The 13,723-nt window shown below is 41.4% G+C and overlaps 1 protein-coding gene across 1 annotated transcript in view; it reads right to left on the bottom strand.

Annotated features, from left to right (window-relative positions):
- LOC100114360 (kinesin-like protein GA13060) overlaps window positions 1-13,723 on the bottom strand; it is a 228,945-nt gene that overhangs the window by 188,515 nt on the left and 26,707 nt on the right. Inside the window, exon 2 of the mRNA XM_031925859.2 lies at window positions 91-258. Within this exon, the coding sequence (XP_031781719.1) occupies window positions 91-254 (164 nt within the window). The 5' untranslated portion in view covers window positions 255-258. The remainder of the gene's footprint in view (window positions 1-90; window positions 259-13,723) is intronic.

The raw sequence follows: 13,723 nt of genomic DNA on the forward strand, positions 1-13,723 counted from the left end.
TTTTGTTATTGTTCTTTGTACGTTGTTGAAATTCGATTTTGACTTTTTAAGTAATGGAATATTTAATAGTTATTTTGCAACTGCTGTTACCTTTGTTGATTGTTATTAGGTGTTGGCATCGGTGTTGGGACTCTCGGTGGTGGTACGGGGATGGCTTTGCGCCTGCCACCAGTTTGATGAACAGACGGCATGTTTCGACCAGCCGACGCTAAGCGTCCTGCTGTTCGAGGTCGATCTGTCCGTAGATCCATCATCGACCTGAAAACAACAAAATATACATATGTATTAGTCATCTTGCTCCGTTCAAACCTCCTAGTGTTCATTAAATTATTATCTTTACAGATATAAAAAAATATAGGTAATTGTGAAATGATATAACCTTCTGGATAAAAATCGCCTAAGTGACCTAAGTGCATTAATGTTTATTTAAGATAAAATATAAGCTACAATAATTTTCTGTTGTTCATCGACGATTTTCATCATTTTAAGCATATTGTTACGGAGAGATATTTGATATTTTGTTCAACTAGGATTGTTTGCTGTTACGATTTAGTTTAAATAAAATCGGACATGAAAAACTGTAGAGAGCGTTTTGAATAAGCCGCTGAAAAGAGTTTTCTACTTTATCGTAGGAGAGTAGTTTTCCGACGAAGCCCATAAAAACGGTAGGGTCCGCGCTTGGGACCGCTGTGTTACTGGCCTGACGACAGTTGAGAATGAGAGGCTAAAGGGCACGGATCGGTTGTATATAAGCGGCTAACAGGTACAGTTAGAATATTCTTTTACGATTAGATATATACGTCACAGGAATAGCATTACTTTTAAATAAATTAATTCTTTTTGAGAGTCCTTGTTTATTATATTCAAAATTATGTGTTCGATTTATTTTATACATCAGAAATTCTTCTCCCCGCGAAAGTACGTTACTGAACGAAACACATACAAAACAAGATAAGAAAAAATTTGTTACTTTTAGGGAAGAATTTTATTAAACAAAAGAATAAATAAATAAATAAATAAAATAAATAAACACTAATAATCTACGTAATTTTAGAGTCCTACGACCATGGTTGATACGCTTTTGGGTAGTTGATTGAGCTACTATAAATAATCGCGACTCATTTTGTCATAGGTCTCATTTTGCAGATCAGTATTAAAGTGAAAACGCGAAAAATGGACTTCTAAAAACATGTAGTTTTCCCTCACAACTGTACAATGCTGAACTTAACAATATAATAAATATGAAATTTAGGGTCAGCTATATAACCATAAGTTAATAAAGCATTTGCAGCAATCACAAAAACTAGAGATCTGCAGCAAACTTTATAGAAGCACATGCCAGCGGAACGATGAGATGAAAAATACGCTTATGCTTCATAAACCTGAAAAGCATCATCATCTAAAGTAACACTCGTATACCCGATGCAAGCAGCTGGTACGCGAAGTTTCGCTTAAGAGTCCGTAGCTTGCTCCCTTTAGCCTGTCTTCCATATAGATATCTGTATACGCGTTTCCATTCAAAATCGCGCACGCGAATCTGTAGTGCGGGGCCAGTAGGGTGTTCAACAGCAAGTATGCTTGTGAATTTTTGGTTAATGGTTCACGTTCTGCTGGCTGCCGACTATTTTAGCCTGGCACGCGCGCAGATCTCCTTTTAATTTGATCACTTAAAACGAACACAAGTGTGGAGGGAGAACCGCAAGTAGAACACGCGTCAGGAAACTCGAACGTCAGTTAATCAGACGGTCTGGAGGCAGGAAATCAAATTTTAAAGTCGAATTTCACCGGACTGTGAATTCGCGGAATGCCAATGTAGCTCGTCTATCGGTCGCAGTTAATTTTTGGGACGATAATCATTTACGAAACTGATTGTTAACGCAGACTTACTTTTTTCACAACAAAAAAGTACAAAAAAAGTGTCATCATTAGGATGTACCATGTAGAAGCAGCGAATTTGGAGCGCCTGCCGAGAGTCGTCATCGTTGAAAAAAACTGCGCACGCATGAATGCGGGGAAGAGCTTTTTGCGTTTTCGCGCCCGACGGTTTTCGCGTGTCACATCAGGATCGAGGACGGTGCAGAAATATCGCACGACCGGAAAAACCGGAAGTCTTTTCTTCGCGAGGCAATGCACTACCGGAAAAGAAGAAGGAGAAACGTTTACATCGCCGCTCGCACTCGTATACGTTCCCGCGTCCGTAGAGCTGCATTAGACGGCAACGGCGAGGCAAGTGCGCACTGGCTCCAGTAGAATAGGAGGGTAAAAGCCCGCAAGGGCTGGAACACACAAACATCGCTGCACGCGCGTATCCCCGTCGTTATTTTTCAGTGTCTCGCGCGGGAGCTCGTTGCACATGTAACCGGAGAAAAGAGATCGGCTGCACTGGCAAAGCGCAGGCGAAAAGGGGTTGCGAAGACACCAGTCAACTCGACTAAAATATGCACGGTAGGTCTGCATCAGTGTGCATAGAGGACACATATAGGCATCGACGATTATCAGGCGAGGCTCGGTGCGCGATACACGTGTAAAGCCGAAGGGCAAAGTAGCGGAGGGAGAAATTTGCGTGTGCACCGCCGGCGAAAACAATGGAGGCATCTATTTAGCGAACGGCGAAAAATAATCACGTTCGCTTGAGCCCGACGTTTGGTCTCCGCGAGAATGAGTACGTAACACAATAATGCGACAACACCGTCGTATGGGTATAGCTGCCTACGACATCGTGGACGCGGGATGCAGCAGACATAAAGCATGGAGATGCGGGCTGTATTGTCACTTTGTTAGGGGGATCTTGGCTGATTCTTTTGTTTACGCAGCTATCAAAATATAACGATTTCGTTAACGCGCTTCTCCCTTCCTTTGCTTCCGCAATTTGTAAGGCATTATCAGATTGTTTTGCATACCTGACAATGGTGCGCGACTGATAATGAATCCGCTCGTTAATGCCGTCCGATGCTCTGCCATAGCGCAGTGGAAAAACTCTGCCAGCTCGAGTCGAGCGCTAATATGATATGACTATAATATTCTACTCTGAATAAATGGGAGAAGAAGATGTCGTAATATAAGAGCGACAGAGCGTGGATCAGAAGAAAAGCATAGAAAAACGCGGGCGTCGTAATGCAAAGCTAAAGGCGAGGGTAAGTTCCAAGTACTTATAAACAGAAGAGTAGGGAGAGAAAGAGAGAGAGAGAGAGAGAGAGAGAGAGAGAGAGAGAGAGAGAGAGAGAGAGAGAGCAAAAAACAGAAAGTCGACAAACTCTCACGAGCGAGCATACATAGCAGGGGCAGCAGTAGGAAAAAACGTCGCGCGCACGAACGCCTCCGTGAAGTCTGTCGCGACGCGCGAAACAATGTCGCTGCAACGAGCGAACGTATGTATGTAGGTGTTTACATTGCATCTGAAACAGCGGCAGCAGCGGCGACGTGCAGGTAGCAGCGCATGGAGCAGCAGCTAGCAGCCAACAATCGGACAGCGTCGCGGCCTACTGCTGTCTCTTTACGCTTCTTTCAACTTTTTTTCTCTTCTCCACGCTGCATGTATAACGCAGGACTCTTTATCAAGGCGTCTATCGCATCCGCGATGAGATGAATGCCCCGTCATCAGCGAGCTGCGCGCCGGCGGTGCGGCGACGACGACGACGGCTCGACGCCCAGTCGTATCCTCACCAAGTGCGCGCTTTTCTCTCCACCTTCTCTTTTCTCTTCTTTTTTGCCACACTCGCGCTTTCACTCACGCAGTCTTCCATTCTCTCTCGGTTGCTGGCCTCTTTCTCTCTCTCTCTCTCTCTCTCTCTCTCTCTCTTTCGCTGGCGCAGTATCGTTTCTTGGGATCTTCCGGGGTGACGCGCAACGGATAATAATTCTTCCTTCCCTCACGCTCGCTCGTTGATTTGTTTTTGACTCGCGTTTCTCGGCTCTATTTATGACAGTTTTCCCACCGCTCAATTCAAAAGTCTACAGCGACAGTGTTGTGCGAGTTTTTTTATTTCATTACGATCATTGCTGCCAGCAATGCCGTACACTTCTTGGCGTATAGCTACTTCTACAAGGTGAAAATAGCATCAAATGGTTTCGTTCTATAATTAAATCTGGTTATGACGTGATATCGCACCTTGGTTAATTCACTGATTATTTAAAACAAAGCATCGCACAACATGTGTATGAATTACATAATTTTCAAATTTTCATTATTAATTATTGTAACTTGCTATTATTGCGCATCGTCATTAGCAGCTATATAATCAACCAGTTGCATAGAGCGTCAACTCTTCAAATATATGTATAGCAGGCATTAACGCACGTGCGCTGCTAAGCGAAAACAAATGAATTACGTCGATGCATACAGATTACAGAATTATTATTTCATGATGGTTTATAATTAAAAAAATATCAAATGTCGCATACAGTATCACATTTAAGTTGACGTTGCGTAGTAACTGAATACACTCGCAATAAAACATATTCGATTCTCGTTTGTTGAGTGCCGCTCTTTGTCAATATAAATTAAACTATACTATTACTTTCATTGAATCTGAACAACCACAGCGGTGCGGAATATGTGGTCAAGGAGAAAAATCGTTCTTATATATAGTTAGTCTTCTTCTCAAGCGGTTTATAACTCGCTGGCGCTCATACATATTTCTCCGCGGCTCGGTTAACAAGCTGCAAGCGAGCGAATGACGCTTCATCGAACTTTCTCGCTCGTATTCGCCTGCTCGTTATCTTTCTTTCCTTTTGCCTTCTGTTTTTCTCTCTTTCTCACCTACTCCAACGACGGTCGTCCGTTGTTTCTACGGTGGGTTCGCGAAGGTTATACGGCTCTAGGGTATGCGAGGTAGAAACGACGTCGAGGAGAGAGACGACGGCGGGAAATGCGGGTGAGCACACGTCCTTAGGGCAGACGGAGCTTGTTGGAGCTGACGAGACAAAGTACATGTGCAACTGACTTCCTGGTAATTCTAGTAAGAAGTGGACGTAAAATGCGAAACGTGAACGATGAAGATATTATTACGTATCAGCTATCGTAGACGCACATCAAAATGTGCTTCAAGACTTACGATCGATTATATGCGTTTTTTTTTTCGTATCAAATCAATGGCATAGCTTTATTACCGTCTCAATGTTTCGTTCGACACGTTGTACGCGCATGCACGTAGCGGCAAACTTGTTGAAACTTTGGCGTAATTGAAAAGCTTTTAAAAGTTTGCATCATTTATAGGTTCGAAATTGAAAACCAAAATTTTGTACACTCATCACTTAGCATCGAAGTACATGACCCTAGAAAGAGTTACAAGTACGTTAAAATTTTCGAGTGAAAAGTCACTTTTGCGAGCACTCGCGCCGAGCCCTAAGGACCCCGATCGACAACTTCGATTTTCTAGGATAAACTTTTTGCTCTACGGAAGGATTATTATTTTCCAGACGAGTTCAATTAATCTGTCGCCGCTTTTCAATACCATTGGACGTTGCGGTACGAGGAATTATGAAACTAATTAAAGAAATGTTGAGCGTTATTAACGCGCTGCATTATTGAAATATCGCACATGTGCATAATGACGGTGTGATTAATTTTACGCTGTTGGCGCATAGAAAGTTCGACGAAATTCACTGCTGTACACAACATCAAACGAGTGGCTTTACCCCTGCTAGGTGTAAACTGCTATTGTATACTGCAAGGCAAATATGTGCACAGAGGGAGAGCACATGTATTAATTAAAGTAAGTGAGCATCAGTAAAAGCATTTTAAATACTATACAGTCACATTTGATTTATTAAATACGTTAAAAGTTGCTACAGAAGGGAGTCACCCAGTAGTATTGCTTTAAAATCTAAAATTTTATTTGCATAATAATAAATTTATTTTTTATAGAGTTTTGCAGTGTAGTAAAATTACCGAAAATGTGTGTAGGGAATTTCCGTGCAGTTATTTCCTGTGTAGAATTATTTTGTGTAGGGTGTAGGTTTATTTTTGTGTAGAGTTTATCCGGCGTCAAAGTATTTCGTTTTGCGTATGATAATAAGTATAAGTTATGAGTTCATCCACAATGTCCCATACTGGCTCATAAAGGTCTGAAGTTGAAAATTTTATAAGCATACATAAAATAGTATATCATTACTCTATGATAAATTTAAAATACCGTCACGACGTATTATATTTCGTAGGAAAAAAGAATACCTTTAATCACCAAATGAATATTTACGCCACTAATTTGGATAGTATAAGTTAATTTCTTCATTAAATTCATGGCGAAAAACTAAAAAAATTAAAAGATGTACTAAAAATATTTCTTTTTAAATATTTGCTATCAATAATAATAATATTAATCGTACAGAATAATCATAGAATTTTAATTAATTATATAGGTACTATGAAAACGAAAAGAGGTATTATCAAAGCTTGTAATTATATAAAGTTGAGCAGTCATTTAAATGCTTAATAAATTATAACCTTTAACTGACACTTCTGCCCGTCAACAACTCCGTAACTCGCGTAATGCTTCCCCATCAAGCTCCGTGGAAAGGATAAATGCGACACTGGGGTGGACTCATGTGTTTCGGGGCGCGAAACCAGACCTGTTACGTTTAAAAGCTCGTTTAGAAATCTGCATTTTAATTAGCACAGTCTGCCTATGCACAGAAGTAAGCAAGTGAGCAGCCGAGGGGTAAATGGTAGGTGGAAAATACGTTTTCCTAGGCCGCAGGCTTTGTTATTGCAGCCCTTGTCGACGCGCGTCCATACAATTATATGAATTTTTTTTTAAGTCATACGAGTTGCTATATCGATTTAACGATTTGCGTACTTAAATATTTGCGCACATTATTATAAATGTTATATTAAGTTACAATAAAATGATCATTGCAACGACCTGTAAGTTATTATGTCAAAGTAGTTCACAAAGATTATTTTATTCCATTTTTTCTATAAATATCAATATATTACCAAATACTTATTTAGGGGATTGTCATAAATTTTAAACTCTTATATTATTATTTATTTTGAGCTCAATCTATTTACAATGCAATTTAGCCTACGTGGCATGCTTAACCGATGAATTAAAATTTTTTTAAATGAGCAATATGTGTGTAGACGATGTTACCCACGAAAAAGGTGCTTTAAAATAAGTAGTTACACGACTGGTCAATTAAAAAAATTGAATGTTAAAAAAGAATCTCAAGACATTTTTTTCGGGAATAGCATTCAAGTTGCTTGTACATTCAATTTGCATTCAAATACAAGTGCATTTTTAACTGTTCTGTAAGATATTTTAGTAAAAACGTCATAAGAAAATATTAAATTCGAAATGGAAAAAAATCACACATTCTTCATCAAAAATCGTATCAGAAAGTATGAAAAAAAGTAAGGCAGTTTCAAGGAATCGCAACACATTTACCCACGATTTAGCGCTGCTAACACTAAGTGCTTTACTCGAGGCGCGACTGCACTGTCACTGCTTTGAAACTCGAAACTCGTCAGTGTCTTTGTCGGTTTAGTTATGTTGGCCCGCGGGAGAATAAAGGCGTTTCGGAGTTAATTAACGTCACTTTAGAGCACGAAAGTCTACACGAGCGAATGAGCAAGCTTATACCCACAAGGAGACTATAATACGGGAGCGTGGGTAGGAACAGCGAATTCATATACACAGCTTGTCTAAGGCGTCTTTAAATTCGCGGAAACTGCTTAAAGATTTCAAGGCGAGGCGGCTGTTTCTACCTTCAACGCCAGCTTCTATGCCTCTGCTATAGTATAATACGCACAGTACCCGCTGTGACCAGGCCAAAAAGCGCTGGAACAATTAAATTTCTGCTCTGACTGACGTTCAAAGAAATCTCAAGCTATTTTACGAAAAGCGGTTTGTCTTCTCTAATTAAAGAGGTACTAGGTTTTTTGAATAAACCATTTATTTAAATAAGAGTCTACAAGGTATATTCATAGCGTACTGTTCGGACGTGTTTGTAAATAGAACATCCGCGCGTGCGAGTTTCACACTGCCTCGATCCCAATTCGAATATTTCTAAGTGATAAACTGTGAATTCCAGTGTATATAGTGTAAAAAAAAAGCGAAAACTGATGAGTGCCCTCAATTCGGGGGGTACTCAACCCCCCGACACCGGCGGTTCTGCACAAAATAATAATAGCAACACCGAAAGCCAACAATCCCAGAGAATGAATTACGCCCAAGCTTCCCAAAGTCTCAATTTTCCTAAACGTGATCAAGCCATAGTTCTTCAAGCAATTAATGGTTACACAGTCAAGGAGTACGTAAGTGAAATAATCTATCTGTCCAGATCTAGATATTTGTATACAAAGTGTTGAAAATAAAAATCAAGCAGGGTATAACTTCTCATGGTGAATATATTTATTAATACAAAAAAGGAGCAAGAAATTAATACAAGTATGACAGCGTAGTCAGATGTCAGTGAAGCGTTCGACTGGACAACTGCTCGCTTGCTCGATTCGGTTAGAACTAACTGCTATCCTCTGCTGAGGGTATTACAATACCTCGGTGACGCGGTCCTACGGCTGATCGCAAGAGGGACGCTGCCGATATCCAGGTACGCGACGACGCGGTCGAAGCGTGAGCGGACGGACCCTTCTTAATAGCCACCGCCGCCAACCTGGGTATCATAAAAAGGGCGCACTCAGCGAAGTGCGCGCTCCTTCTTAATCCCTAATTGCCGTGTTTGTCGCACGTATTTTTCGTAGGCAACAAACAAACCGCGTCTTCGAAAAGCTTATAATTATAAATCGAGCAGATGCGCTGCCGAGTTCGGCGACGGACTCGGCATGGCATCTGTTCTTGGGTTTTCCCAGCTACAATAAAACAAGAACTGAATAATATTTCAAAATACTAAATCTAAGTTTTAATAAAAACTCCAACACTCCCACTTAATTTGAAATATTTAAATCAAAAGGAAAACGAATTCTTAGTTTATACTAAACATTTCCAGCAAGGGCGCTTACAGAATTTGTGTCATTCATACGTGCATTCTTATCATTCAGCTTGATAATCACAATAGCTTTTCTCTTGCGATTTCGATATTTAGCTGCAAATTGCTTTTTAAGTAACGCAGTACTTTATCAATTGCCGCCTTGCTACCTAATATTATCAAACCATCATTTTCATGCAGCAGTACACACACTTCATACATGTCAATCATACCCGCTAGAACACACTTATCAATATTGATAGTCTTGAAGTTTAAGTCTTTCAACACTATGGCGGGTGCCTTGCTGTCCACGATGTCCTTGGTCCTTCCGTTGGTGTTGCATGCTGTAAACTTGATGATCTCATGATCGACTTCTACTGCTGTTGCTAAGAGGGCTCTGACCGCGTCGTGACCAGCTTGGTCAATCTGCGATTCTTTCGACGCGCTGATTTTCGACTCTCTTTCTGGATCGCCGGCTTGTTGGAGTATGCCGTGATTTTTGTCAACTTGCCGCTTATCTCCCACTGGATTAATAGCCGGTTGAATAGATGTCACGGAACCACAAATTTGTCCTTCAGATAGCTTTTCGGCGATGTTGTCTGAAGCTTCTGACACGTCGTCCTCTTCTGATGGGCTGATTTCTATTATATGACAGTAGGTGCTGCGTTCTTTAGCTTTTTGATTGCTCACGGGCTTTGCAGTGCTCGTTTTTCTTAATCGATCTTGCTTGAGACATCTTAAGCTGCTATATTTGGGCATCTGTACTTTAAAAAGCATTCTAAAAAGCCCTTTGTGCTCAACTCCGCGAGAAGATAACTTGCCGTCTTTATCACGTACTTCGCAATAACTTTCATATGAATGAAAGGAGTATTTTCTCGCGTTGATCGTGGGTATTGAAAACAGATTTGCCTTTAATTCTGGTACAAAATACACATCTTGAAGTTCTCGTTCAATCACTTTTCCATCCAGATTTTCACGAATGACAATCGTACCTCGTCCTACAGCATGTAGGATTTTATTGTTGGCAATTTTCACAGACTCACGGATGCTGCTGAACGTGGTGAAAAACTCTTTTTTCGGACTCATGTGCATGCTTGCACCTGAGTCGGCTATCCAGACATTCTGGTCACTGTCAGTTGCCGCATCGCTGATGTAGTAAGCTGAAGCTACAAAGGCTTTTTCGCTCCGCTCGTCGTCACTTTTCTTCATTGGACATTCTCGCGCCCAATGTCCTTTTTCTTTGCAGATCGCGCACTTTGTTCTTTTCTTCAATTCTTCTATATCTTTTTTACTCTTGGCTTGCTTCTGTTATCCCTTGGACTGGCTGCGATCTCTCTTAAAACCAAGAGCTTCGATTTGGAGCGCCAAACTCGTCTCATTTTCTTCCGTCTCGCTGAGACGTTTGTCTTCACGGAGTAGCCGGCTTATCAGCAATTCCGTGGTCCTCTCAGCTTGCGGAGTACATTCCCAAGCCATCCGAAATGTCGAGAACTTCTGTGGCAAGCTATTCAATAGCTTGAACTGCATTGAAGTGCACGACGGCTTATCATTTGCATCTGCAAGCTTTTTGCAGATGAGCACAAAGAAAAAACACTGCCTCGTAATGTTATTACCACAATAAATAGAAGCCGAGCCGATCACTACAACCTATCGGCCTCGCTTGCGCGCGTTAAAATTGTAAACGATGCTAAATGTCTATGTGGAGAAGAAGTTGAAGATCTAAATCACGTGGTTTGGCAATGCCAACTTTACAACGAACAAAGATGTAAATTAATAAGAAATCTATTGAAACAAAAACATCAACTTCCTCTCCACATCGATACTCTTATCGCTGCTCCAGACATCAAAGCTTGTGAGCAAGTATGTAAATTTCTAAAGTCCTGTAACATACAACTGTAATGTAATTCAATCTCGATATATGTTAAAGTGTAAATTTATATCTTGTACTAATTATACTTATTGTAATGCTAAATAAACCTTCCAAAAGGTTTCAAAAAAGCTATAATGAAAAAAAAAATATTCATAGCGTGTTTTTCACTCAGTGACTATGAATTTTAATTAAATAATTGAACGCTCCATCAGCGTGAATAAATTTTCATTCTTTACTCCACCTCGGCGAAAAATCTTATATTTCTATGCACGTATTGTCTGAATCTTTCAAAAATACACGTGATCGATATACCTTTTCCATAATAAACGATAAGCTATAATAATATTGTGTATGTACTCTGTTTTTGGGTTGGGTTATGAATTTACGAGTGCCATTTTAGATATCGATTCGTACAATTAGTTAATTAAGAATTTGTAACCATGTATTGGTTTGGAGCCTCAGATTTATCAATGAAAAATTCTGCACTGCGAAATGAAAGCAGTCAATATATTTTGCATCACTCAAATGACTCGCAAAATTAAACGCAGTCTTTAATCTTCGTGCGAATTTTAATTTCGGGAAGAATTTTTTTAAGAGCGAGAATCCTAACATGAAAATACGATGAAGATGTAAAATGAAATGAGAGCAAAGGCGCGAAGCTGAATAAAAGGCGTAAGGTAGAAGGCGACCCGCGTGGCATGTTTATGTGGCCGAAAATCCATAGGCACGAAATAAAGTCCGCGAGAAAGTTGTGGCGCGTTGGCCCCGCAGAGATTCCAATATTCTTCCGACAGTCTTAAATCAAGAGCAAGTATAGTATAGGTATATACACGCACAAGCCGAGAGAGGAGAGCTGCGAAAGGTGAGCCGACAAGGAACTTAAGTGCGAGAGAACGACTGCACGCGAGCTAAGCCTCGCGTCTGCGGCAGGTTTGCGGAGACCTGATGATTACGAAGATCAAAGTAAGCAATCACCAAACAACGAGAGGCGAGACAAGCTGGAGTTGCGGAGCTGCAGACGAGCGAGGGATGAAACAGAAGAGAGAGAGAGAGAGAGAGAGAGAGAGAGAGAGAGAGAGAGAGAGAGAGAGAGAGAGAGAGAGAGAGAGAGAGAGGATGGAGATCGGGGAAGCGAGGGGAAGAGGTGAAAGCCAGCGAGAGCAGTATTATACGTACAAGCTCGCCGGTATCAGCTTAACTCTAAAACGGGGCACGCGGCGTGTCGTGCTCAGCAGCGCAGTATATTATAGCGTTTAGAAAACGTGCCGTCATCGATGTGTGCAGAGTACCAAGTCGATGCCCGCGATAATCATCGAAAGGATCGATCTCGCCTAATGCGTCTCTTCCCACCGATACACATTGATGCGCACATTTTACGTTGGTTTACGGTCGCGTCCAACTATCGATTCTCATTGCGGGAATAAAACTTTTTATGGCTCGGGCAATAAAGCTCGATATGCTCCACTGTTCTCTCGTCCGTGCCAGGCTTTGAATATTTCTCTCAATGTTGGTTGTTAAATAATACAGTAGGCCAGGGGATATTCAAGAAACGGGTGTGTAGGTTCGAGCTGCTCCACGTAGATCCATTTCCATACGCACTTAGACCTTGTTAATGCACGCGGTGCCGCAGCAGCGTCCACAAGAGCTCACAAGGCAGTCAGGCGAAAAAAGTTGAGATTTCCGGAGATTTTCACCGATGTTGCTGGTTCAGGGCTTGCATGATGTAGCAACCCTTCCGCCTCTTCGGTCGGTCGACCGACCGCCTGGCGTGCCTCTCAAGTGCTGCCTGTTGAGACGCGACGCACGAGCTTTAAGAGTTAGTTCTTTCAAAAGAGCACGCCCTACTTCCTATAAGCCGGGGCGCCTCGTCTTGCACTATAACCCGCCCTGCGTGTAACACTCGCGCGCATATCATCTGCAGCTGCGCCACATCGGAGATATACATCGGACGCGCGCTATCACACCGGCAACTCTTTCGCGCCGTGTAATGCGCTCTTTCGCCAGCGCGCGTCTACCATGTGATGGATCGCGAAAACAACTTTGTGGGCGCGAAAACGCGGGCGAGATCGCGATGCGACTCGGTTGCTGGCCTGTGCAGTGTGTGTAACCGCCTACACGACGGTCATTCAGTGCTAGAAATTATAGAGCTTAATGCCGTCGTCAAGGATGAGTTTTGTGTTGAGCTCGTTAGGGAACTGTTCGCGATAACTGCCTCTTTTCAGGTCACTGGCATGTATTATTACATTGTCTGGTTTTTCAATAGGCGAAGATGTCGTTCTGCGAACGGGCTTTAGCAAAAATCCAAATAACGTTCGCCATTTAAAATTATTTGAGCTTGATAGCTATGTAACGAGAATAAAAATGGTTGGAATATTCAAAATGAAATTCTTAAGTCCAAAGAGAAAGCCACTTTCGGTTCTAGAATTCGCGAAAAATCGCCATGTCAACGCAGCGTTTGTCTTACTTCTGTTACGAAAATGGATTCTCGGAATACAAAGTTCACCAGCGACATGACTAAAATAAACCATACGTTGCGTATAAAATATAAATTTAATGGCGCCTGAATACCAGACTTTTTGGTATTTTGAAAGTTTTATTTAAATTTATCATAAGAAAATATTCGTCTTCGATTTGTACAATACATACGAAAAAACTTACTAATTGTGGCACAATTTACACTGATTCAGTTTGTAATTTTTAACGATGAATAGATAAATTATTTCTCGAGAAAAAAGTAAAGAACTGTCAGACTACGCTGTTGATAGTAGCCGCCGACATGCCATGACCGCTTTACAGACGTCGGCATTGTGCGTCGCCTAATTGATATTCTTATATCGTTGATTCACTTGTCTGAACGAGTGATCGGGTCGGGAATGATAATCTGGTTAAGCGCGTAGTCGCACGGGTGCACTATGCCATGCACAGTAA

This window comes from Nasonia vitripennis (assembly GCF_009193385.2).
Source record: "Nasonia vitripennis strain AsymCx chromosome 3 unlocalized genomic scaffold, Nvit_psr_1.1 chr3_random0005, whole genome shotgun sequence".
NCBI lineage: Eukaryota > Metazoa > Arthropoda > Insecta > Hymenoptera > Pteromalidae > Nasonia > Nasonia vitripennis.